We start from the raw sequence: 24,872 nt of genomic DNA on the forward strand, positions 1-24,872 counted from the left end.
CTAACTTGGCCTGCCATTTATCTGCTACATGTAAAAACAAAGTACTTAACAGATAAATCAACAATGATTGAACAGGCTTGAAACCTTAACTAGATCCTGAGATCTGTTGATACAACCATGTCTTAGACCTGGGTGTCCCAAACTGTGTGGTATGGAGCAGTGGTGGAATTCAAAAAATTTTACTCCCAGTTATGTGGCCATGGCTTGGAGGACCTGGCGTGGCTTAGTGGGAGTGGCAGGGGAAGGATACTATAAAATGTCCATTTCTACCCCAGAAGAAGGTTACTGCAAAATTCCCATTTCCTCCTGATCAGCTCGGACTCAGGAGGCAGAGAATAGATAGGGAGCCAGTCACAGGTGGTATTTATCTGTTATCAGAACTACTCAAAATTTCCATTACCAGTTCTCCAGAACTGGTCAGAAGTTGCTGAATACCATTACTGGTGTGGAGATGCAGACAGAATCCAGGGGAGGGTTAAAGAATTCCTTAGCAATATGGTTACAATACAGGTCTGTTTTTCAAGAGTTTGTCCTATTGTTGCTTCTTGGGAGTGCATTTTCGAGAATTGTCAAGAGAAATGCTAAAGGGGCAATCATTTTAGGATTAAATTCCAAATGAAATTGGGTCTACAGGGTAAGGAGAAATGAAGACTTTTCAACTGCAGGTTTCTAAAAATCTTATTAAAATGAATGTCTAGAAGCAGCTCTTTAGCTTTAAGCTAGAGGGAGCAAAATATATAGGGCCCCAATGAGGGTCTTAGCTAATTAACTCAGGAATAATGGAATAACAGAGCTGAAAGGGACTTTGAAGGTCTTCCAGTTCAACCCCCTACTCAGGCAGGGAAACTGAGGATGCCAAAATCTCTTGGCTTGGGAAAGGTGTCAGAATAACAGAATAACACTTAAAAGGGACTTTGTGGGAGACCCTATACATTAAAGACAAATGGCTGTCCAGTCTTTTCTTAAAAATGTCCTGTGATCAGGCACCAGTGGTGGGAAACAACCGGTACACCCCGGTACAGGTGTACCGGTGCCTGCTGGGACCACCAGGTACCATTCCAGTATGGTGCTCCGGGGGGCCCACCCGCCTTCCTTACCTGTATTTGAGCCAATCAGGACTTACGCATATGGAGTGTACGGCACCTGCGCAATGTTCCACCGAGCAGCTGGAGCGTCACGGGCGGAAAGTATGCGTGCGCATGCTGCCGGCGTTCATGTGGTGGATGCCCAGCCCCGTTGCACCATACTGGTTGTAACGGGATCCGGAACCCACCACTGTCATGCACCCAGAATGTCTGGAGACAAGTAGTTCCACTGGTTAATTGTTCTTACTGTCAGGAAGTTTCTCCTTAGTTTTAGGTTGCTTCTCTCTTTGTTCAGTTTCCATCTATTGCTTCTTGTTTTGCCTTCTGCTTCTTTCGAAAATATATTTTCCCCTTCTTCATGGCAGACCCTCAAAAGAATGTTTTATGACCTGCCTATCACACTCTTAGGCAAAGCATCTGAGCCATTTTCTCCTTTCAGTGGTCCATGAAAATACATCTATCGTATGTAGATTCAGATAATAAAGTTGAAAAAGGTGAACAATATTTTTACAGACCTATAGATAAATTGAGGCCAGGGGTGACAAGGAGTGGAGGGGAGGGGAGGGGCTGGGCGAAGCACCCCTTGACATGAGTGATGCAAAGTTGACCATGCCCATCAAGTCATATGCCCACCCAGCCACACCCACCCAGTCATATGACCACCAAGCCATGCCCACCAAGCCAAGCCTACCACTGTTCCAGTTGCATATTTGCTACACATATATTAAAATTTAAAGTTAATTATTTTTAAAACAGCTCTTAAATCATCACTAGAATAATTCATTTCTAGAGGGAGAATGGGGCCTACACTTTCAGAAGAAGAATGCCATTAGTTGGGAGGGAGGGAGGGAGGGAGGGAGGGAGGGATGAAGGAAGGAAGGAAGGAAGGAAGGAAGGAAGGAAGGAAGGAAGGAAGGAAGGAAGGAAGGAAGGAAGGAAGGAAGGAATTCTGATTTTCCCTGCCAGCTTCCTATAAGAAAACTCAATGGTTTCCATTGATGCCCTCTTATCTATACAAGGGAAAAGCTGGAGACAGTTTTCAGAAAGTTTCCAAATTTCTCCTTCTATGGATAAAACGGCATCAGTGGAGGCTCTTCTTATTCTATGCTACAAATGTTCTTTTTCTTGTTCCTTATTTATTTAATAATAATAATAATAATAATAATAATAATAATAATAATAATGATGTATTTATTTCTTAGCCGCACCCTCTCCCGAAGGACTCGGGGCGGCGTACAATGAAACATACGAAATAAATATGTAAACAAAACAAACATATAGCAAAGACATACACTGAAACATACACAAGGAGGAGGTCGATTGATAAAAACAATTAAAATACAGTATATAAAACCCCTAGAAATTAAATATAATTAAAATACCCAGTTAAAAACCCGTCAGGAGCGATATGGTTAGATCAAAGTTGAGCCAGGCCAGCTGCTTGGAATAGGTGGGTCTTAAGCTTAATACGGAAGGAGCGAAGGTCAGAGGTATTCCTAATATCCGGAGGGAGGTCATTCCACAGGGCTGGGCCCACCACAGAGAAGGCTCTACTCCTAGGCGCCGCCCCACGACATTGTCTAGCGGACGGCACCTGGAGGAGCCCCTCTCTGTGCGAGCGAATTGGTCGCAGGGATGTATGGGGCAGAATACGATCCCGCAAGTAACTAGGTCCTAAGCCATGGAGCGCTTTAAAGATAGTTATCAAAACCTTGAAACGCACCCGATAGACCACAGGAAGCCAGTGCAGCTCGTGCAGGAACGGTGTCACATGGGAGTACCTAGTACTCCCCATAATTACCCGCGCGGCTGCGTTCTGGACCAACTGCAGCCTCCGGGTGCATTTCAAGGGAAGCCCCATGTAGAGAGTGTTACAGTAGTCCAAGCGAGACGTCACCAGCGCATGAGTGACTGTGCGCAAGGCATCCCGGTCCAGTAGGGGGCGCAATTGGCGCACCAGGCGAACCTGGTGGAACGCCCCCCTTGCCACGGCTGTCACATGGTCATCCATGGACAGCCGGGCATCCAGGAGGACGCCCAAATTGCGCGCCCACTCCACGGGGGCAAGATGAATGCCCCCAATGGCCAATGATGGAATTAATTGGCTGAACCGGGGGGCTGGTACCCACAGCCACTCCGTCTTGGAAGGGTTGAGCTTGAGTCGGTTGTCATCCATCCAGATCCGTACGGCTTCCACACACCGGGACATCACTTCGATGGCCTCGTTGGGGTGGTTCGGGGTGGAAAAGTACAGCTGAGTATCATCAGCGTACAGATGGTATCCCACCCCGAAACCACGGATGATCTCACCCAGCGGCTTCATATATGTGTTGAACAGGAGTGGTGAGAGGACCGACCCCTGTGGCACCCCACAAGTAAGGGGGCGTAGGGTCAACCTCTCTTCTCCTGTCAACACACGCTGCGTCCGGTCAGAAAGGAAGGAGCCGAACCACCGCAAGACGGTGCCCCGGACCCCCAACCCCTCCAACCGGCGCAGCAGGATACCATGGTCGATGGTATCAAAAGCCACCGAGAGGTCTAATAGGACCAGGATAGAGGAACAACCTCTATCTCTGGCCCTCCAGAGATCATCCACCAACGCGACCAAGGCCGTCTCCGTGCTGTAACCGGGGCGGAAGCCGGACTGGCGCGGGTCTAGATAATCATTTTCCTCCAGATGTCGTGGGAACTGGTGGGCCACCACACTCTCTACAACCTTCGCCAAAAAGGGAAGGTTGGAGACAGGACGATAATTGGCCAGCTCCAAAGGGTCCAGGGAAGGCTTCTTGAGCAAGGGTCTCACCACCGCCTCTTTCAAGGCGGCCGGGAGAGACCCCTCGCCCAACGAAGCATTCACTAGGCCCAGGAGCCAGTCTCGTGTAACCTCCCAGGATGCCAGTACAAGCCAGGAGGGACACGGGTCCAATAAACATGTGGTGGGTCGCAGTCGTCCACGCAATCTGTCCAAATCCTCGATGGCAACCAAGTCAAACTCCTCCCAGATCGAAACCTCAAGACTCGCCATGGGCGTCTCCACTGGACCACTGACTGGAACCCAGTCTCTCCGGATTTGAGCGATTTTATCCTGCAGATATTTACCAAATTCCTCTGCCCTGCCCTGTAAAGGGGCCTCCCGCGGCCTCTGAAACAAGAGGGAGCGGGACACCCGAAACAGGGCGGCAGGGCGGTTCTCCGCGGACGCAATGAGAGTGGCACAATATTGACGTTTGGCCGCTCTCAATGCCACAAGGTACGTCCTTAAATGGGCTCGTACCTGTGTTCGATCAAATTCGGAGCGAGAGGATCTCCAACGACTCTCTAGACGTCTCTTGCGGCATTTCATCACCCTCAGCTCCTCGGTAAACCAAGGGGCTAGGGTGGATCGTTGCCGCCGGAGAGGCCGCAAAGGCGCCATCCGGTTCAAGGCTCCGGTAGTTGCATTATTCCACGCAACCACCAGGTCCCCTACCCGGGGGCGGGTCAAGGTTACAGGAGGTGGCCCAAGCTCCGTCTGGAACCTATCAGGTTCCATCAGGCGCCTGGGGTGGAACCATCTGGAACTTTCCGGTTCCGCCTCCCCGCGGCGGGAGGTAGCACCAGGGAAGTCAAGACGAAGGAGTGAGTGATCTGACCATGACAGGGGAGTGATGGTTAAGTCCCCTCCTCCCAGATCACTCAGCCACTGGCCAGAGACAAAAACAAGGTCCAGAGTGTGTCCTCCCTCGTGTGTTGGGCCCTGAATCATTTGAGTCAGGTCCATGGCTGTCATGGAAGCCATGAACTCCCGAACCCCCTCTGATGCTTCTCCCACCGACGGCAGGTTAAAATCCCCCATCACTAAAAGTTTGGGGGTCTCAACCGCCACCGATGCGATCAGCTCGAGTAGTTCAGGCAGGGCTGCTGATGTATAGCGAGGAGCCAGGTATACTATCAGCAGGCCCAACTGTCTCCCAGGCCCCCATTTCACAACAAGGGTTTCACATCCGGACGTCTGTGGCACAGTAGACTCCCTCGGCTCTAAGTCCTCCCGAATAATTGCTGCCACCCCGCCGCCCCTTCCCTGGGCCCGGGGCTGGTGAAATGCTCGGTATCCTGGTGGGCACATTTCCACGAGGGGAAGACCTCCCTCGTGGCCCAACCAGGTCTCCGTTATTCCCGCGAGGTCCGGCTCCCCCTCTAAAATTAGATCGTGAATGAGGGGGGCCTTGTTAACAACGGACCTCGCATTGCATAACAACAGCCTTAGGCCTTGGGTCTGTGACTCTTGACCACCTAGAACGCGGGGGTTGGTACAAGCGACCGGGTGTAACCAGCAACCACGGTCTCCCAACCGACTGTAAGTTCTTAAACTGTCCTCGTATCTGCCCCTCCCTGCGACTGTTGGAATTAAAGAGCCCTGTATAGGAATGGTATCCTCCCCCTCCTCCTCCCTTCCGCCCCTTCTGCTCGTGACCACACCTGGGGGCCCGGCTCTCACATCGCTCCTGATCTGACCCACCCGCCCCACAACCCCTAAAACCCCACCCCTACAAATATTTAAAAAGCAACTAACTAAAAAACCCCTAAGTCTCCGCTTCCTCCACCTCTCGGGATTAATAAAACCGTCATCAAGGTGGGCCCTCGAAAGGGCGGAGGGCCACACCTGCGAGAGGGGGGACTCTCGCAGTAGGATAAGGTCTGACCTTGAATACATAAAACGTTAAAAAGTTCGTCGTCGGGGCTTAGGGTCTGTGCTGAAGATGTCATGATCCAATAAAAATTTGAAGAACACAATTGCAGCAAAAACAGAATAGTCCAGTCATTAGACTTAGATGTGGGGGTAATAGTAATGGATTGGTTAGATGACAATCAAGAGGTGGGGGCGGTGGGTGGTAGGTGGCAAATGGCAAGGGGTAGTTGGACTGTAGTTGGAAATAGGCAGGGAGCAGATGGTCAATCAGCAGTGAATCATATAGGGTAGGCAGAGGTCCTCTAGGGCACACGCAGATGGAATCCGGGCAGTTGTTAATAAATAGTCAGCAGGGGGGGTAGGTGGGGTGCAGTCAAATGCACGATGACAAGGGCCTCCTGGCAATCCACCAACAAAACTCCCCCCCCCCCAGTCTCTATGCAGCCTCCTGAATCATAGTCGTGGTCCTATTCCTACCAGGTCCTAGGCTTTCAATCCTGCCTTGGCCTGTAACTACGAATTTGGCCCCCCAAAAACCGCCATTCCAGGCCCCAACGCCGCTCCCACCGGCCTCTCATCGGCCTCCAGCTTCCTTCTCCAACTTCCTTCCTCCAGCTTCCTTCCTTCCTTCATCCAACTCCTTCTCGGCCTATCCATCCAGTCTTTACCAGCCTCAAAAGTCCTGGCCGGTCTCCAGTCCTCGTAAATTCAGCCAACATGGATTTTAAACCTTTTCAAACCTCCCATAGCTCCCACAGCTACCTCTCATAACAAGCTGCAGGCCGAGGGATTTAATTGATTTGTTAAATTTATTCAGCTGCCCATCTTACTCATGTGATTTCACTGGCATAGAAAATATAACAGCAATGAGCAAATACATTATGACAAATTTCATTTTAAACTATTTTTTTTAATTGTCATAATCTTTGGTATGGTGTAATCAATTTCCCTGCCAATGCAGCCACTTTGCAGGTGCCCATATACACACTCCCAAATCCCAGGCTAAATGGAAAAACCATGTCTTCTGGTAGGCCACAAAAGTGGAACCAATCTGCCTCTAGGCTGATTGAGAGTTGTGCAACTATCGCCACAAAGTTGGAAGTTGAAAAGAGCTGTAGATGGACCAATGCAAATAAATATCTCCCAAATCCAAATTGCATGTTGTGCGGAAGAGCATACCCTCATGATGATTGGTTCTGACTTCCTGCTGAGAGACAGGGGGAGGTAAGGCAGATTCAAGTGGAAAATTTTAAAATTTGCAGATGTATAAAAAGAACACTGATGCAACCATCCTTGAACAACAGGCACTACACATGTTTTCTCATGTGCAGGGCTGGAGAAGTTTGGTGCAGCCTTCAGGAAGACTTTCCAAAGGATACATGTCACAACAGAAAATAATCATCCAATAAAATGATATTCCTTTGTGAAATATCAAAAACTGATTGTTACATCGGGTAGTGAGAAGGCAGACACTGGCTTAACGCAACAATAGCTCTTTATTGCAATGCAACAAGTCTGTACAATCCAGAAACTTCTTGGTCTGACAGCAGCCCTTTTATAGGGAGCTGTCCGACCTCTTAACCAATAGGACTCAATCTCTGTTCCCGCCTAAACAGAGGACCTGTTTGGAAACTATAGCAGACAGAGTTAATATCTAACACTGATATTCCCACAAAATGCCTTCCTGCATGAGATTACATCCAATCATAGCCCCCAAAGGGTCTCATGGCCCAGGACTCAGACTCAGATAAATCTGCCTCTGCTGAACCAAGTGGAATGTCAACTCAGCTGAATATCACCAGGAGTCATCTAAGATTGATTAAGTACAAGGCACCATGGAACTAGTTAGAGCAGACTTAATTCTCACTTCATAAGCTGCTTGTTCTTCACTTAAAGATGAATGATGGCATTGGCTAAAAGAATGATTAATTCTAGGTATTTGAATTGAGTTTGTTCTCACTCCACCCTCTGAGGGAGGAGAATTTATTCATTTAAACTCATATTTCATCAGAGAAAAATTGAACTTCCAAGCAAGCTGTTTGAAAGAGGTAATGATTGTGTATGCAGGTGAAATCCATCTCCTTTTTTTCAATACCTGTGGGTCCCTTCTGTTTTTAATCAATTATGCTCTGATTGTTCATAAATTTACAACTTTTCTTTTAATGTTTTGATACTGACCTCAGTGGGATATTGTTATTGCAGAAAAGTTGGATAGTGAGGGGTTGTTAATGTATAAATTACTGTTTCATTCTGAAGGAAATTCAGTTGAATTACCTATTTTCATCACTTGTTCTAAGTGATTTGGGCGGTCGGATGAAGAGTCTTAGAATCATTTTGCAAAAAGCTGAATATTATTACAAGACTTTGTGGCCATTCTGAGGTAGCTTTTCAAATATCTGTAGAATCTGAAATATTACTGCTATACTATTTCATCGACGAACAAAGCCAAGAAGAAAGGCTAATAGTGATACCAGCTATCAGAGTGTACATGGAATAGTGTTATGCTATGGCTTCTATCTGTCTTGTTCTGCTAGAAGTTCTTTCAGCAGGTTAGCTCACAGAAAACAAGGACAGGAAATATTTATTTATTATTAATATTTTTGGAAAAAATATATTTACTATTCTGAATAATGAATTTATTATTCATTCTGTCAGTAAATCAGAGAGTTTCCTTATTAGTAGACTGCGAAAGATTGAGAGATTGCGAGGCAAGATATTTCTTCATCCTGTTCTGCATTACTGTATAGTGGTATAAGGAAATCCTTAAATGAAGCATTTCTTACTGAACAGTTAAGGGAGTCTGTGCCTTTTTCCACACTTATACGGCTGCTTTGGCATCTCTCCTGGCTGAATCCGTTGCTACGTTAGAGTAGCACAATGTTTTTATATGCTCTGGGAGACTGGTTTGCTGTGCAACCTCCTTGATATTTTAACTGCAGAAGAATTACAAGAGTCGTATTTTGGAATTTATGCTGATGAAACTCTTGAAACTAACTTGTCAACTGAAGATCAATGTCCTCAGACACAAACCTATGTTAGTGTTTGTTTCTATTAATTGTAGCTAACTTGCCTACTGAAGATTAGTGTCCTCAAACATAACTACCATTCCTGTTTTAATCGTATTCTGCCTTGAAGATGCCTGTCATAATGAAGCAGGTTCTAGCAGAAGGGAATAGAAGGTGGGTTTCTTACAATAAGTCTACAAATGATCCCTTTCTAATAAAAATAAAGCAGGGGGTAGAAGCTCAGGGAGAGAATGGACATCAGCCACGAAGAAAAAGTTTCTATGACGGATTTTTAACAGAGGATTTCAAGATTTGTCTTGTGTGCACAAAAACACACAAGTTGTTTCAAAAATCAAGGACTCCCTTCTGAATAGACACCTTTCGCTGGTCAAACCTTTTCTTTCTTGGTTGGTTAAAAAAAACAAGTTTAGCCTGAGCGTCTAACTATACTAGTAATATTTCATTAAAAGTATCAATAGTTTGATTGATGGTAATAAGATTTGATTTGTTTTATCATCTCAGCCCAATCTTCTCCATTAAGCTATTTGAAAGTGTCATTACAATGTATTCAGTGCTATTCTGATATTCTGCTGTTATCCGAAAGTTCAAGATTGCAAATAGTAATTAAAGTACTAAAGAATGTTTGTATGTTTTTTTCAGGAAGAAAACATTTTTGGACTTTTATTCATATAGTCTGAGTTTAAACATGTCTGCAGAAAATATTTACTATACCCCTGGAAAAGAATATTTCATCTGGCCAACTTACATTTGGGAAGAATGTACAGGCTTTATGGTATATCCCATAACAGTGTTAGTGATATTGATAATATTATATTATCCAATTGTGTTTGCATTTTCCTTCTTCTATACCACTCAGCTAGTATATTATGTGTGGGCAAAAATTGGTAATTTGCCAGAAGATGGCAACAGCAAACAATGGGATATGCCAAAGAAAATTTACGCATTGATGATAGACTTGTTTGGAAAGATATTGCACGGTAAGTAGGATGTTCTTCATTAATTCTTTAAGGCAGAGGTAAGGAACTTATTTTCTCTCATAGACATAATTCTTGGGGCCAACGCTTAACTGCAGTCATTTGCATCTTGAAACCTCATCAGAATGTTGTAGAAAATAAAGGGGAGACTGAGGCTGCATACTGCCAATTTATATAGAATTCACTTTTGAAAAAATGCTTCTACAATTAATCAACAAACTCTCTTAATCTTTGAGGTTGCAGAACTGAATCCAGGAGCTGCCTTAACCTCAATTTAAGAAAATAATTGAGGGTATAACACACAATATCAGGTTTGCTTATGGTCACTCACACACACATTCGCAGCCCGGGTCAATAGCCATGCTCCAATTATTTTTAACTGAACACTGAGTTAGAACTGGTCCTTTGGAATTTGCGGAGACCTGAAGAATTTAAAGTGAAAAACTTTACTGGTTTTGCAATGTACATTTTCACTTTCTCACACTTATCCATATTTGTCACATCCTTCTCAGCTAGGCTACCAAGTATTAGTCGGAAGGAAGGAATCCACCAATTATAGATCCAAAGTTAACTCAAAATGCACAGGCCTTAGGATCCCTTTTATCCCCCAAAGTGTTCAGTTTGTTGATTCTTAGGACTTGCCGTGTTCATTTTCAAGTCTGATACCGCCCAGCAGCCCCAAAACAAAAAGCCCTCCATGATAATAAGCCCATGGCCATATTTCGTGGGGCAAAAGAAAATGAGCCCCTGTCGTATTTTCGGGGAAACACGGTAGTTGTTGGTGGGATTTTGGGAAGGGTTTTCCATGTGTTCAGGCTCAATTTCTTTAGTCTGGTTCTGGTGACACTTTTGCATTTGTTTCCTTAAAGACTTAGTTCTTTGTATAGTGGAAACTAAAAAAGAAAGAAAAAGAAAAAACTAGTCATACATTTCCACATGTGCATGGAGTGATTGTGGTTGTATTTAAGAGTCTGACAACCCAAGGATAGAAGCTATTTTTAAACCTATTTGTTTGGCTGTCTTCTGCCCGATGGTAGAAGTGCAAAGAGACACTGACCAGGGTGTGAATCATCTCTGAGTATCTTCCTTACTCTGCTAAAGTAGAGAGACCAGGCGATGTCATCCAATGGTGTCAGAGGGCAACCAATGGTTTCTTATGCCAAATTGATCACTCTCTCTAGTGCCTTCCTGTCCGCAGCTGTTAAGCCAACTATATATACATCTTCATATCATTACATACCTTAAAATTCAGAATTATAAAAATAAAAACCAAATGTGCTGTTTGAATTTAAACTTGTTTTTTCAAAATTGTAGTTAAGGTGTTAAAGTTCACCATTAACTATACGTTTGGATAAAGCTGGAAGAAGCCATCTAAAGCCCATACATTCTATATGTTTGTAAGAATTTTGGAAAGTATCAACATAATACCAAAATTGTCTTTTTAAAAATGAGATTTTCAAAATGGACAAAATCTTAAAAGACATAAATATTTGTGGGAAAGGTTTGATGTCATTAAGTAACATGAATCTAAATAACTTATAGGAAACTGACCGGATGTGCTGGATCACAAAAGCAGTAACATTGATTTCTCAGAAGATTCTTCTCTTTTTTTTTTTTTTTTTTTTTGGTATTCAATGTGATGGTTCCAAAAAGCACATTTGATTTAAAGTATGTAGCTTGATAAGAAAAATATGCCATATTTTTATGTGATCTTCTATAGGAAACTCTTGTGACAAAAAAACTGAAGCCATTTCACTGTTGTCCCATTAACAGGTTATGAGATTTCTGGACTACAAAATTTACCCCAAGGACCAGCGCTTCTTGTCTATTATCATGGAACCTTTCCAATTGACTATCACTGTTTTGTAATAAGGTTGTATAGACTCACTGGGAGATTCTGCTATTCTGTGATAGACAACTTGATCTTGCGTTTACCAGGTAAAAAAATAACTATGTTTAGGATTTGGGGGGGGAGGAGTTAATAAAATTGATTCACTAAACTGTAAAGTCCAATTTTTCTTCTCCAAGGTCTTATTTGGAGTTATGTTATTATGGAAATACATGTATTCTGTTTTCTTTTACAAACAAGAACAGAATGATTTCTTAGGTCTGCTTTTGCAGGACTAAAACAATTAATTTCCATTCATCGCTGTGATTGTTCTACAAAAGAAAGGTGTATAAACGTTCTGAAACAAGGGCACTTACTTGGAATTGCACCAGGAGGATTACGAGAGCAAAACTATGGAAATAACCAGTATAAAGTAATATGGGGAAAACGTAAAGGATTTGCTCATCTAGCTATAGATGCCAAAGTGGTAAGCCATTTGTCTTCATATTTTTTTCCTAGTGGTCTTTTAAAGTGTAATATGAATTTGCAAATATTATCTATTCATTTTAAGCTATTTGCTAATGGACAGGAAGGTGCATACAACCACAAATCAGATTTGCCAGACCAAAAAAAGGAAAATCTTATTTTTTCCAGTTCACATGATTCAAATCACTTTTTTTTATTTTCATCAATTTATTATGCTAAACTAGTTAAACAATGAAAGTATAAATGCATACATTATACATTATGTAGTCATGCATACAAATAGTATAAATTCAAAAGTAGTGAAAATAAAAGTAATAATTAAAATAGGAAGGAAGGGTTGTGTTTCCTTTTGCTCTAGTAAAAATGTGTCTATCCAACCGTAAGCAATCCATACAATGCATCAACTATTAGATATTATAGGCAGAGCACAGGAAAACAAACCTTATGACTTATCCATCTATGCCAAATTTGATTGTAATAAAAAGTATGCTGCTCTCGCCACATCTCCTGGAAAAAAAGTGAAGAAAATAAAATGATAAATAATGCAAGTATTATGTGTACAAGTAGATAATAATACAAGTTTACATAAAATTAGAAATAAAATCATTGCCCTATAAAACTTAAAAATTATGCTGCTCTCCTGCACTCCCCAGAAAAAAAGAAAAAAGAAAAACATTGATATATAAAATTTGGTGCAAAATTTGGTGGAATCAGGCAGTTAACTTATGTTTTCTATGTTAATTCCTTTTATCAAATCTCAAACCAGGTAAGGGGTGTGTGTGTATGTGTGTGTGTGTGTGTGTGTGTGTGTTTGATTAGTGGACATATCTATATCTGAATGGTTCACATTCAAAAAGGTTCCATGAATACTTTCCCTTACAAAATTGACATTGGTGGCAGCTATTTAGAAAATGGCTATGAGAATGAATATGAAAACTGTTGAACTTAGCTTTTCAATTGATTGAAAATAAACCCATTCAGCAAATTTTAAACTTGAGATTACAAGGGTTTTCAATCCACAAATCATACATCTCATTTAAAGTACACGTCTGTGCTCTGGTAATCAATTTTCAAAGTTTTGTTTTAAGAATGAAATGTAAACATGACACTTTTTCAAGAGGCAACTGGACTTTCTGGATTTTCTTTGAAGATGTTTTGCTTCTCATCCAAAAAGCTTCTTGGATGACAAGCAAAATGTTTTCAAACATTTGGACAATCATGACCTGGAAGACAGAATCAATATAGATATGTAAATAGTACATTTTTTCCACACTGGGAGGTATAATTAATATGTTTCTCTTTTTAAATGTATGAAAGATTAACTAATTCAGCAAATGGTAAACTTGAAGTGCAAAATGATTTTCAATCTTAAAGAAGCAACAATCAGTAAAATTCCACAATGATTAAAAAAAGAGAGGAACTTGAAGACCTTAAAGCAGTGGTTCTCAACCTTCCTAATGCGGCGACCATTTAATCCAGTTCCTCATGTTGGGGTGACACCCAACTATAAAATTATTTTCGTTGCTACTATGTAACATTGGGAGCCACAAAACCTGGGTGGGTGTGGCCAACTCAACATCACTCCCACCCAGTCACATGACATCCCCCCCGGACATGCCTACCAAGGTTTCATGGCTCAGTGTTTTCTGTGGGAATAGGGTCTCTCTCTCTTTTCTCCCCCTCCTTCTCATTTCTGTTTTTCTCTATTTTTCCTCTCCCTTTTTCTTCTTCCTTCCTTCCTTTCTTTCTTTCCTTTCCTCTCCCTATTTCTTTTCTTTCTTTCACATTGAATACGATAGCAAATCCAAAATAAAGTTATTAATTGTAGGAAATTGCTTCTCTGCAATCTTTTCAATACTTTTAAGTTGATAGAAGCTGGCAAGATTGTATTAACAGCAAAAGGGTATATATTTTGATTTCTTTTGAGTTTGACAATATAATACGTTAGCCAAAATTATAAATAATCTTATTTTTAGATGCATTTTTTGCCATCTCTGTTATTTTCTTTTCTAAAAATCAGACTTGCTTCCAATTTGGGCCTTCTGGCAAACTGCAGTTTTCTTGGCAGGAGATCTAGCTTGCCATTGCTTTCGTCACAGGTCTGAGAAAGTTAGTTTCTTTCTTTTCTCTTCCTTTCTTTCTCCCTGATTTACTTCCCTCTCTTTTCGCTCTCTCTCATTCTCTCCCTTCAGCTCTCTTTCATTTTTTTCTCCTGCTAACCCTTCTTCCTCTAATTTGTTTCCCTCTATTTTCCCTCTTTCCCATTTTCTCCCTCCAGATCTCTTTCATTTCTCTCTCTCTCTCTCTGTCTATCTCCTTTTCCTCTTTTCTCTTTCATCTCTTTTTTGCACGTGCAAGCAAAATACCCTCCTGGGCCAGGATCACGGCGGTGGGGACAGCGCCTCATTCAGCTGCTGGCTGCACTGCGCAGGAGACTCCACAGCACCAGACTCAGGTTGGTCCCCTTTCTGATGACTCAGAAAAGACCAGAGCAACCATCTCTAGATATAGAGAGGAAGAGTTCCAGAGTCCTGCACAAGGAGAGCCCTGTGCAGCGCAGAAGAACTGGAGCTCTTCCCTCCCTGCACCCAACCAGCTGCTGCTGCTGCTGCTTCCCATTCCCCTCCTTCCAGAGCCAATATGAAGGGTCTGCCGCTTGCAGTGACCTGAGTCTGGTGCTGAGGAGTCTCCTGCACAGCGTGGCTCCCCGATACTGCGTTCCCAGTTACTTACCTCATTGCACAGTGGCGACAATGGGAGGAGACTCATTGTCCCCTCTGCCTTGATCCTGGCCCAGGTGGGTTTTCTTGGCAAGAGATGTAGCTTGCCATTGCTTTCATCATAGATCTGAGAGTGTTAGTTTCTTTCTTTCTTTTCTCTTCCTTTCTTTCTCCATGATTTACTTCCCTCTCTTTTCGCTCTCTCTCATTCTCTCTCTTCAGCTCTCTTTCGTTGATTTCTCACGCTACCCCTTCTCCTTTTAATTTGTTTCCCTCTATTTTACCTTTCTCCCATTCTCTCTTTCCAGCTCTCTTTCACTTCCCTCTATATCTCTTTCTCCCCTTTTCTCTTTCATCTCTTTATTGCGCGTGCAAGCAAAATACTCTCCTGGGCCAGGATCACGGTGGCAGGGACAGCGACTCATTCCGCTGCCACCACTGAGAAGTGAGTAGCTGGCTGAGCTGAGCATGAGACTCAGCACCAGAGTCAGGTCGGTCCCCTTTGTGTTGACTCAGGAAAGAGCCAGAGCAACCATCTCTGGATATAAAGAGGAAGAGTTCCAGAGCCCTGCACAAGGAAAGCCCTGTGCAGCGCAGGAGAACTGGAGTTCTTCCCTCCCTGCACCCAACCAGCTGCTGCTGCTGCTCCCCATTCGCCTCCTTCCTGAGCCAACACGAAGGGACCGCGGATTGCAGTGACCTGAGTCTGGCGCTAAGGAGTCTCCTGCGCAGCGTGGCTCCCCTACACTGCATACCCAGTTACTTACCTCATTGCACAGTGGCAACAGTGGGAAGAGAGTCATCCCCTCCACCTTGATCCTGGCCCAGGTGGGTATTTTGCTTGCACGCACATGCATGCACACAAGAGATGAACACGAGAAAAGGGCTGGAGCTCTTCCTGACACTGAGTTGCCTGCAAAGGACGTGGAATTGCAAAAGCAGGGGAGAGGCTAAACCCATCACACACACACACACACACCTCCTTCTGCTGTGCGGGGAACGCAAGCCACTTCTTCCCTTTGGGCCGGCTTCTCACCAGCATCTGTCTGCGAGGCTTCTCGATGACCCCTGTAAAAAGGTTGTTCAACCCAAAAGGGGTCGCGACCCACTGGTTGAGAATCACTACTTTAAAGGCTTAATGTGCTTTATGATGTACATTTAGGCAAACTCCAGATCTCTATTCCAGACAGAGTTTTGGCTGTCCAGATCTTACATCCAGTTACCTTTTCAGCCATAATGCGCCTGCAATGCAAAAAAAAAATGGAAATTTTAGTTCATCTTCACCTCATTGGAACATTTCTGCCTCTGAATTGGAAGGTTCTGGAAGGTTTCTACCTTCCCACAAAGGTCTAACTCAGTGGTATCAAACTCAAGGCCTGGGAGTTGTGACCGGCCTGCTTAGATCTGGCCCGCTAGGCTGCCCTGGAAACAGCAAAAGACTCACCCGTGGTGCCTGTGTCAGCATTTGCTTCAGTATGCTAGATGCCAATAACTGATCTGAAGGAGTAAATTTATCTGTAAGAAATATGGACAAACTTATAGGACAATGTAATAAACACTAAAAAAAGAATAATAATATTTTCATTCAACTCTTGCCTTTGTCTTCCCTTGGCATATTAGTTAGTTATGTGAAAAATAGAACTGAAGTTTAATATTAGTTTAAAAATCAGGATATTTTGGATGCATGAGCATGAAATTTCAGCATTAAGAAAAGAGGTTCAGCATGTCAGTAGCTGAACTACATTTAGTACAATAACACATCGAACTACATTTCATTCAACAATGCCCTGCTGAAAAGGGATGTCATAAAAATACAATGATCTTATACAATATATTGTTCATATTAGTTAAAATAAGCTTTCAATTGATGTATTTTATGTCCAACCAATACATTTTATTCCTTTCATGTATTATAACTAAAAGAAGCTCGTTATTTGTTTCTTTTATTTCTTCTAGCCAATCGTTCCTTTGTTTACACAAAATATTAGAGAAGGATATATGACATATGCAAACATAAGTAAGTAAAACTTTAGGTATTCTTGAGAATGTTATTTATTTAAGACTGTAAATTTGTACATCTGCATCTTTGCTTACTATGTTTAATTTCAATGAAGAATAGCTAAATGTGGATTCTAAGTAAAGTAAAAATATAATTGGGGTAGATTAATTTGGGAAAACTGGAAAATTGTTTTACGAGATGGTACATATTAGTTTTCACCTAGAATGAGAAAAGACTGTATATGCTCTCTCTTCAGATATCTATCTATCCTATCTTGTCTGTCTGTCTGTCTGTCTGTCTGTCTGTCTGCCTGTCTTTCTGTCTGTCTGTCTGTCTGTCTGTCTGTCTATCTATTTATCTATCTATCTATGTCTAGATATAGATTTACAAAACTACAGATAGACACATATACTCTATACATAAACACACATATGTACATATTCCAGAACTCCAGAGCTTTGATGGAAAAACTGATTTAATACATTTCCCATAATTGACGTGATGTCATGGGATTACAAGGCACAGGGATTACCCAGAAATTATGGATATTCCGCAAAGTTATCCATATATGGAAAAACTGATTTAATACATTTCCCATAATTGACGTGATGTCATGGGATTACAAGGCACAGGGATGACCCAGAAATTATGGATATTCAGCAATGTTATCCATATTCTGTAAATTAATTGGTAATTATCCTGGAAAGACTGCCTGTCTTATCTGTTTATCTGCTACTATCTATCAGCCTTCTGTCTGTCAGGCTCCTTAAATTTGTGTCTATTTATGTGTCAGGATTAGCTGGGTTCTCCTAACTCTATTTTTTTCATAACTTTTTAATCTAAGTTGTATTTTGCAAATTGTAAGCCTCCAAACATGGTGGCTTATTTTCTTGTTTCTGTGTACTGCAAAAGCTTTCCATTAGTTGATTCCACTCCTGGCATTAATTATTGCATTTAAATATAGGCTTCAAACAAAGTCAAATATGAAACTCTTGGCAATCTACTAATATGCATATCATATTTTCTAAAATTTGTACCCAGGACCAATGAGATGGTTATATGAGAGAAACCGATGGTTCACCTTTCCAATGTTTGGAATGTTTCCAGTTAAACTTATAACCCATATTGGGAACCCAATTCCATATGATCCAGATATAACTCCTGAAAAATTAGCTGAACAGGTAAGTGTATTTCTATTCTAAAGAGAAACTATCCATTCGAATTAAAACTTCATTCTTTATGAAATTATAAGTTCTATAATAACTATTTGCAAACAGTTATTGAAATACATTAAGTATATATGCAGAAATATTGTTTTTTTTTGTCAAATTTTTTTTATTGATTTTAAAATTTTTACAAGGGAAAAGGGGTTAAGAGGTTATGGAACATTTTGACAGCTACATCGTGCGGGGGGGGAGAGAAGCCTCCCCCCCCGGGTCTTGCAACTTTTACAAAAAGGAGAAATAAAAAACTATAAACTTTTGCATAGATATTAGCAGTTTTAAGTTTACACAAAATCATCAATATGTTTCAATCATTTTACTTTTGTCACTTCCTTGAAAATACATTGTAACAACATTTAGAATAGTGTTTAAATTCACTTTTGTGATCTGAGTCTTGTTGTCGCATCCTCCCCCCTGCCCCGTCCACTGGCAGAGCCTCAGCCCCTCCCTGCTTTGTTTCTTGTGTGACATCCCCCACGTCACCTAAGAGAGCAGTATGTTTTTTCATAAAAGCCTCTGCTTCCGCAACTGTGTTAATTCTGATTCTACTGCTCTCCCAAAAAATCAACATGCCTTCTGATAACAACCATTTAAACCAAACCCCGTTATTATATAATTTATTTGCTAAGAAGGTATATTTCCTTCTCTTATCTCTTACTTTCTTTAGGATCTGCTTAAGAATGGTTATTTCTTTATCCTTATATTTTAATGGTCATCCCCCTTGAGCTCCTAGAACCTCATCTCTTGTGGTTTTTCTAAGAAATTTAACATGAACTTCCCTTGGAACATTATGTGTTCTTGCATAGGCTGAATTAATCCTATAAATCAGGTCAATATCCCACCCAAACTGTTGTTTATCTCTTTTAATATATTCTGCTAACATTTAAGATTTTCATTTTCGACTTCTGTTAAATTTTGAAACCTAAGAAAAAATGACATCCTTTCAAATTCCGTTTTTATCACATGATTCTCAAATTCTGCGTTCCCCCTTTGGACTGCCTCCAGGTCGCTCCTCATCCCAGCCGCACCCTCCTCCAGTACACCTATCCTTTGCTCATTCTGTGTAGTTTTTTGTTGTGTCTCTCCGAGCTGGTCATTTAAGTCCTGCAGCTGTTTTTTCATTTCGTCCTCTCCCTTTAAGAGAGCCTGAAGTATCTGCTGAGTAGACAAATCCTTTGAGCTTTCTTCAGGGGCTTTAGGTTGTAAAAAAGATCCCAGTTGTGACTGGTGGACTATGGGGCTGGACGTAGAAGATGTGGGGGGCGATGAGGCCTTTCCAGGTAGTAATTTTTTTGGACCCATCATGAAACTCAGAGATAGTTATTGTCCTATACAGAGAATGGTGTCCATGGGAAAGCACAGCTGGTAGAGACCAACAAACAGACAAATCCAAAGGAGAATAAATCGTTTAGTTCAAGACCAAAGCAGATGGGTGGATCAAAATATTCCAATTCCAGGGGAAAAACTTATTTGAAGAGGCTCCTGAAGGTCTCTGGGGTGGAAATTAATTCAAGGCAACAAAGTTTTTCAAGGGAGGAGTCTCATGCACAAAGACAAAGAAGAAAGAGGAAGTGAGCCATCTTGGCTCAGCCAGCACCGGTGGTCAGGAAACAACAAAGTCAGAGTTCCCATGGATAATTAGAGAAGAATCAGTTCAACCATCCTTCCTCTCACAGTTGTAGTCAGAAGAGGGGGAAAAAAGGTTTTCTTCCCGGTTAATTAAGGGAAGTGAAAGTATTTAAAACTTTTTTAAAAAACTTTCTCTCTCTCCCTTGCGAGGGAGAGATTTTCCAAGTACCGCTTTTCCGAGGGGGGTGGAAACTCCCTCCCCCCTCAACTTTTGACTCTTCCACTGGTTGAAACAAAGTCCAAGAAAAAACTGCAAGTCAGTCAATAAGCCGAGAGAGCCGAGAGAGTTCACCGTGCCACAGACATCCGGGTGTGAGTCCCTTGTTGTGAGATGGGGCCCAGGGAGGCAGTTGGGCCTGCTGATAGTATACCTGGCTCCTCGCTATACATCAGCGGCCCTGCCTGAACTCCTTGAGCTGATCTCATCGGTGGCGATTGAGACCCCCAACCTTATAGTGATGGGGGATTTCAATCTGCCGTCGATGGGAGAAGCGTCTGAGGGGGTTCGGGAGTTCATGGCCTCCATGACAGCCATGGACCTGACCCAGTTAATTCAGGGCCCTACTCACGAGGGAGGCCACACGCTGGACCTTGTTTTTGTCTCAGGCCGGTGGATGAGTGATCAGGGAATAGGGGACTTAGCCATTACTCCCCTGTCATGGTCGGATCACTATCTTCTCCGGCTGGACTTCCCTGGTGCTACCCCACACCGCGAGGAGGCGGAACCGGAAGGTATTAGATGGTTCCGCCCCAAGCGCCTGTTGGAACCAGATAGGTTCCAGACGGAGCTTGGGCCACCTCCTGTGGATTTGACCCGCCCCCGAGTGGAGGACCTGGTAGACGCATGGAATAGTGCGACTACCGGGGCCCTGGACCGGGTGGCGCCTTTGCGGCCTCTCCTGCGGCGACGAACCACCCTGGCTCCCTGGTTTACCGAGGAGCTAAGGGTGATGAAACGCCAAAGGAGACGCCTAGAGAGTCGTTGGAGATCCTCTCGTTCCGAATTTGACCGAGCACAGGCACGAGCCTACTTGAGGACGTACCTTGTGGCATTAAGAGCGGCCAAACGTCAACATTGCGCCGCCCTTATTGCGTCTGCAGATAACCGCCCTGCCGCCTTGTTTCGGGTGACTCGTTCCCTCTTGTTTGAGAGGCCGCGGGAAGCCCCTTTACAGGGTAGAGCAGAGGAGTTTGGGAAATATCTACATGACAAAGTCGCTCAAATCCGGATGGGATGGACCCCCTTCAGTGGTTCAGTAGAGACGCCCGTGGCGAGTCTTGAGGGTCCGCTTTGGGAGGAGTTTGATTCGGTTGCCATCGAGGATTTGGACAGGTTGCGTGGACGTCTGCGACCCACCACATGTTTATTGGACCCGTGTCCCTCCTGGCTTGTACTGGCATCCTGGGAGGTTACACGTGACTGGCTCCTGGTCCTAGTGAACACTTCGTTGGGTGAGGGGTCTCTACCAGCCGCCTTGAAAGAGGCGATGGTGAGACCCCTGCTCAAGAAGTCTTCCCTGGACCCGACGGACCTAGTCAATTACCGTCCAGTCTCCAACCTTCCTTTTTTAGCGAAGGTTGTAGAGAGTGTGGTGGCACAGCAGTTCCCACGCCACCTGGAGGAAAATGATTATCTAGACCCGCGCCAGTCCGGCTTCCGACCCGGGCACAGCACGGAGACGGCCTTGGTCGCATTGGTGGATGATCTCTGGCGGGCCAGAGATAGGGGTTGTTCCTCTATCCTGGTCCTATTAGACCTCTCGGCGGCTTTCGATACCATCGACCATGGTATCCTGTTGCACCGGCTGGAGGGGTTGGGAGTCAGGGGCACCGTGTTACGGTGGTTTGGCTCCTACCTCACTGACCGGACGCAACGTGTGTTGGCAGGGGAGCAGAGATCGACCCGGAGGCCTCTCACATGTGGAGTGCCACAGGGTTCGGTACTCTCGCCTCTCCTGTTCAACACATACATGAAACCGCTGGGCGAGATCATCCGTGGTTTTGGGGTGGGATATCATCTGTATGCTGATGACACTCAGCTATACATCTCCACCCCAAACCACCCCAATGAGGCCATCGAAGTGATGTCCCGGTGTTTGGAGGCCGTACGGATCTGGATGGATGGCAACCGACTGAAACTCAACCCTTCCAAGACGGAGTGGCTGTGGCTTCCGGCGCCCCGGTTCAACCAGGTGTTTCCATCTCTGGCCATTGGGGGCGTGCAACTAGCCCCTATGGAACAGGTGCGCAATTTGGGCGTCCTCCTGGATGCCCGGCTGTCCATGGATGACCATGTAACAGCCGTGGCAAGGGGGGCGTTCCATCAGGTTCGCCTGATGCGCCAATTGCGCCCCTTATTGGACCGGGATGCCCTACGCACAGTCACCCATGCGCTGGTGACGTCTCGCCTGGACTACTGCAATGCTCTCTACATGGGGCTTCCTTTGAGATGCACTCGGAGACTACAGTTGGTCCAGAACGCGGCCGCGCGGGTGATCATGGGGAGGACTAGATTCTCCCCTGTAACACCTCTCCTGCGCGAGCTGCACTGGCTTCCTGTGGTCTTCCGAGTGCGTTTCAAGGTCTTGATTATGATCTTTAAAGCGCTCCATGGCACAGGGCCTAGTTACATGCAGGATCGCATCCTGCCCCACACATCCCTACGACCAATCCGCTCTCACAGAGAGGGACTTCTCCGGGTGCCGACCGCCAAACAGTGTCGGGGGGCGACACCCAGGAGCAGAGCCTTCTCTGTGATGGGCCCAGCCCTGTGGAATGACCTCCCCCGGGACATCAGGATTACTTCCGATCTCCGCTCCTTCCGTGTACAACTGAAAACCCACCTCTTCCAACTATCTGGCCTGGCTCAACCGTAATTTTCTCGTACTCCTCCTGACTGTCTGTTTTTTAACATTTTGAATTTGGATTGTACATGGGGTTTTGTAATTAGGGTATTTTAATGGTTTTTAATTGTCTATGTATTGTATCTGTTAACCTCCTCCGAACATGTGTGTCTTTGTACTTATGTATGTCATGGATTTATGTAAATGTTATATGTTTTTTACTCCATTGTACGCCGCCCCGAGTCCTTTTCGGAAAGGGAGCGGCTAATAAATTTAAATTATTATTATTATTATTAATAAGGTGTTAAACTGTAAAAGACCCAGGGAGAGCCCCCACCTCACCGCGCTTCAGCTGTTGCATTCAAATTAATCGCTTCCTTCCTGGCTGCACTCGGCAAAGCATGCGTTGGCATTCCGTGCGCTCCCTACGCTCCACGGCTCCTGGGGCAAAGCTGGAGACCCCCACCATGGCCACCGCCATTCCAAAGGGTCCCAGCAAGCCGTCCCTATGGCAGAGCGCCACTCCAAGGCACCCTGGGCTCCCCTAGGATTCAGGGGAGCCCACCGAAGCAGCGAGAAGGCGGACGTACACGTCTGTCACCTTCGGCCGCCGGAAGTGGTCTCTCCAGAAATATTGTTGAGTGTTTGGTACATAAATGTCAGTGTAACATTATCATCCATTCATCACTTACTGTTTAAACAGTGCTTATTCAAACTACACAATATGATTAACAGAATGTATAAATGAAAATATCCATCAAATATACTGTATATCCCACTAAAGCTTCACCTCTTCTTACCCAATAAGTTTATATTTTCAATTTATCCAATTATGGTTTCTTCAACAAACCACTGTTAGGAACAAATTAAATAAGAGGCATCAGCATGCATTCTGCTTTTTAATTATACTATTGGGTGTAGCAGACAGTCTAGCCTAGGTCAGAAGATGCAGAAGAAGGCTTGAACACCATCTCCAGCCGTACGGCATAATTCCAACTCTTCTGCAAGGGAATTTCTAAGAAGGAGAAAGAGATGAAGGTTTGTGTTTTTACATGCAAAGGAGGGATTTTTTTTAATAGACATTGCTGGAAATGTTTACTCTGTTTACCATGGTCTTATTCTGACCCACATGAATTTACTCTTGGTTACAGTATACAAAAAGAGACAGATATTTGTACACCATATCTTTACAGATTTATAGGAAAATGTGATTTATCTGAATATGAATGGTATAGCATGAGCAGGAAGAGAGAGAAAACCTTTGCCATAAGATAAAATCAAAGAGAACATTGGTTTTCAAATGTATGTTAAAGACTGTGACGAAGAGCAAGTTAGAATTTTATATATGTGTTTAAAAATGTGGTGTGTTCTATTAAAGAGTCTGTATATTGTGTATTTAGTTCCAGAATGTTCTCTCAATAGTTCCTGAACCATAAATCTAAATTAAATCTCTTTTTTTCCTTTTTTTTCTCCCATTCCATCCCACCTCATGCCACTCCATCTCTCCAACAGACTCAAAGGGCAATAGAAGATTTACGGGACAAACACCAAAAAATCCCAGGAAGCATATTGCATGCTCTTAGGCAACGCTTTGCTGCACATGACAAAGATAAATAGTGATATAACATCAACAATATTGTGGATAATATACATATGTAGCTAATATATGTGTATGTGTAGTGCATGCGTTCCATCAGGCACTTTTTAAAAACAAAATGTCAGGGCAAGATTGAGATGGGGTGAAAACATTTATTTCTTCAATGTGTTTAAATCTCCAACACCAGATTAAATTACGTACTAAGGTACCAAAAGCATTGCGTCATTTCCCCCCCAAACTCTTATGAATTATGTTTGAGAAATCCTGATGAACTGGAGGATGACTCGATAACACCAACTGTGGTTCTCATCTTCAAAAAGGAGAAAAAAGAAAACTCAGCAAGTTATCAACCAGTTACTCTGATGTCAATACTCTGAAAAATTTAAGAATGCAAACTGTTATCATAAAAGAACTTATAATTAAACACTTTGAAAACAATTGCTAGAAACCTGTCTTACCTTATCTAATATTTTAGACAGCTTCCTTAGTAGACTGTAGGAATTTTGTGAAGTTAGTACGATATATCTTGCTTTCTTTACAAAGAAGTTGACAGAGTATTTTATTCTGTGCAGCAGGATATTAGTGTACAGGTTACATGATGATTGATTGACTGCACTGCTGAGTTGAAAATTATCCTCAAAGAGTGATCATCATTCATCAAATACAGATCATCACACAATATTCAGTTAGGAATCCTGTACTCTTCAGCAATTTAATTAATAACTTATATTAATTAAGGTGCTCAAGAAACAACTTACAACTAAATACTAGTAAGACAAAGGAGATGGTGCTA

The 24,872-nt window shown here is 43.3% G+C and overlaps 1 protein-coding gene across 1 annotated transcript; it reads left to right on the top strand.

Moving 5' to 3' along the window:
• Positions 1-9,465: 9,465 nt before the first annotated feature.
• LOC309391601 (DGAT1/2-independent enzyme synthesizing storage lipids-like) lies at positions 9,466-24,107 on the top strand (the record flags this gene model as incomplete). The annotated part of the gene is made up of 6 exons (XM_081952233.1): positions 9,466-9,757; positions 11,528-11,692; positions 11,876-12,069; positions 16,745-16,805; positions 17,829-17,968; positions 23,995-24,107. 6 exons carry the CDS (start codon positions 9,466-9,468, stop codon positions 24,097-24,099), a joined length of 957 nt encoding a protein of 318 aa, XP_081808359.1. The 3' UTR covers positions 24,100-24,107.
• Between the last annotated feature and the right edge of the window lie 765 nt (positions 24,108-24,872).

Source organism: Natrix helvetica, assembly GCF_964273705.1.
Source record: "Natrix helvetica genome assembly, chromosome: 4".
Classification (NCBI taxonomy): domain Eukaryota; kingdom Metazoa; phylum Chordata; class Lepidosauria; order Squamata; family Natricidae; genus Natrix; species Natrix helvetica.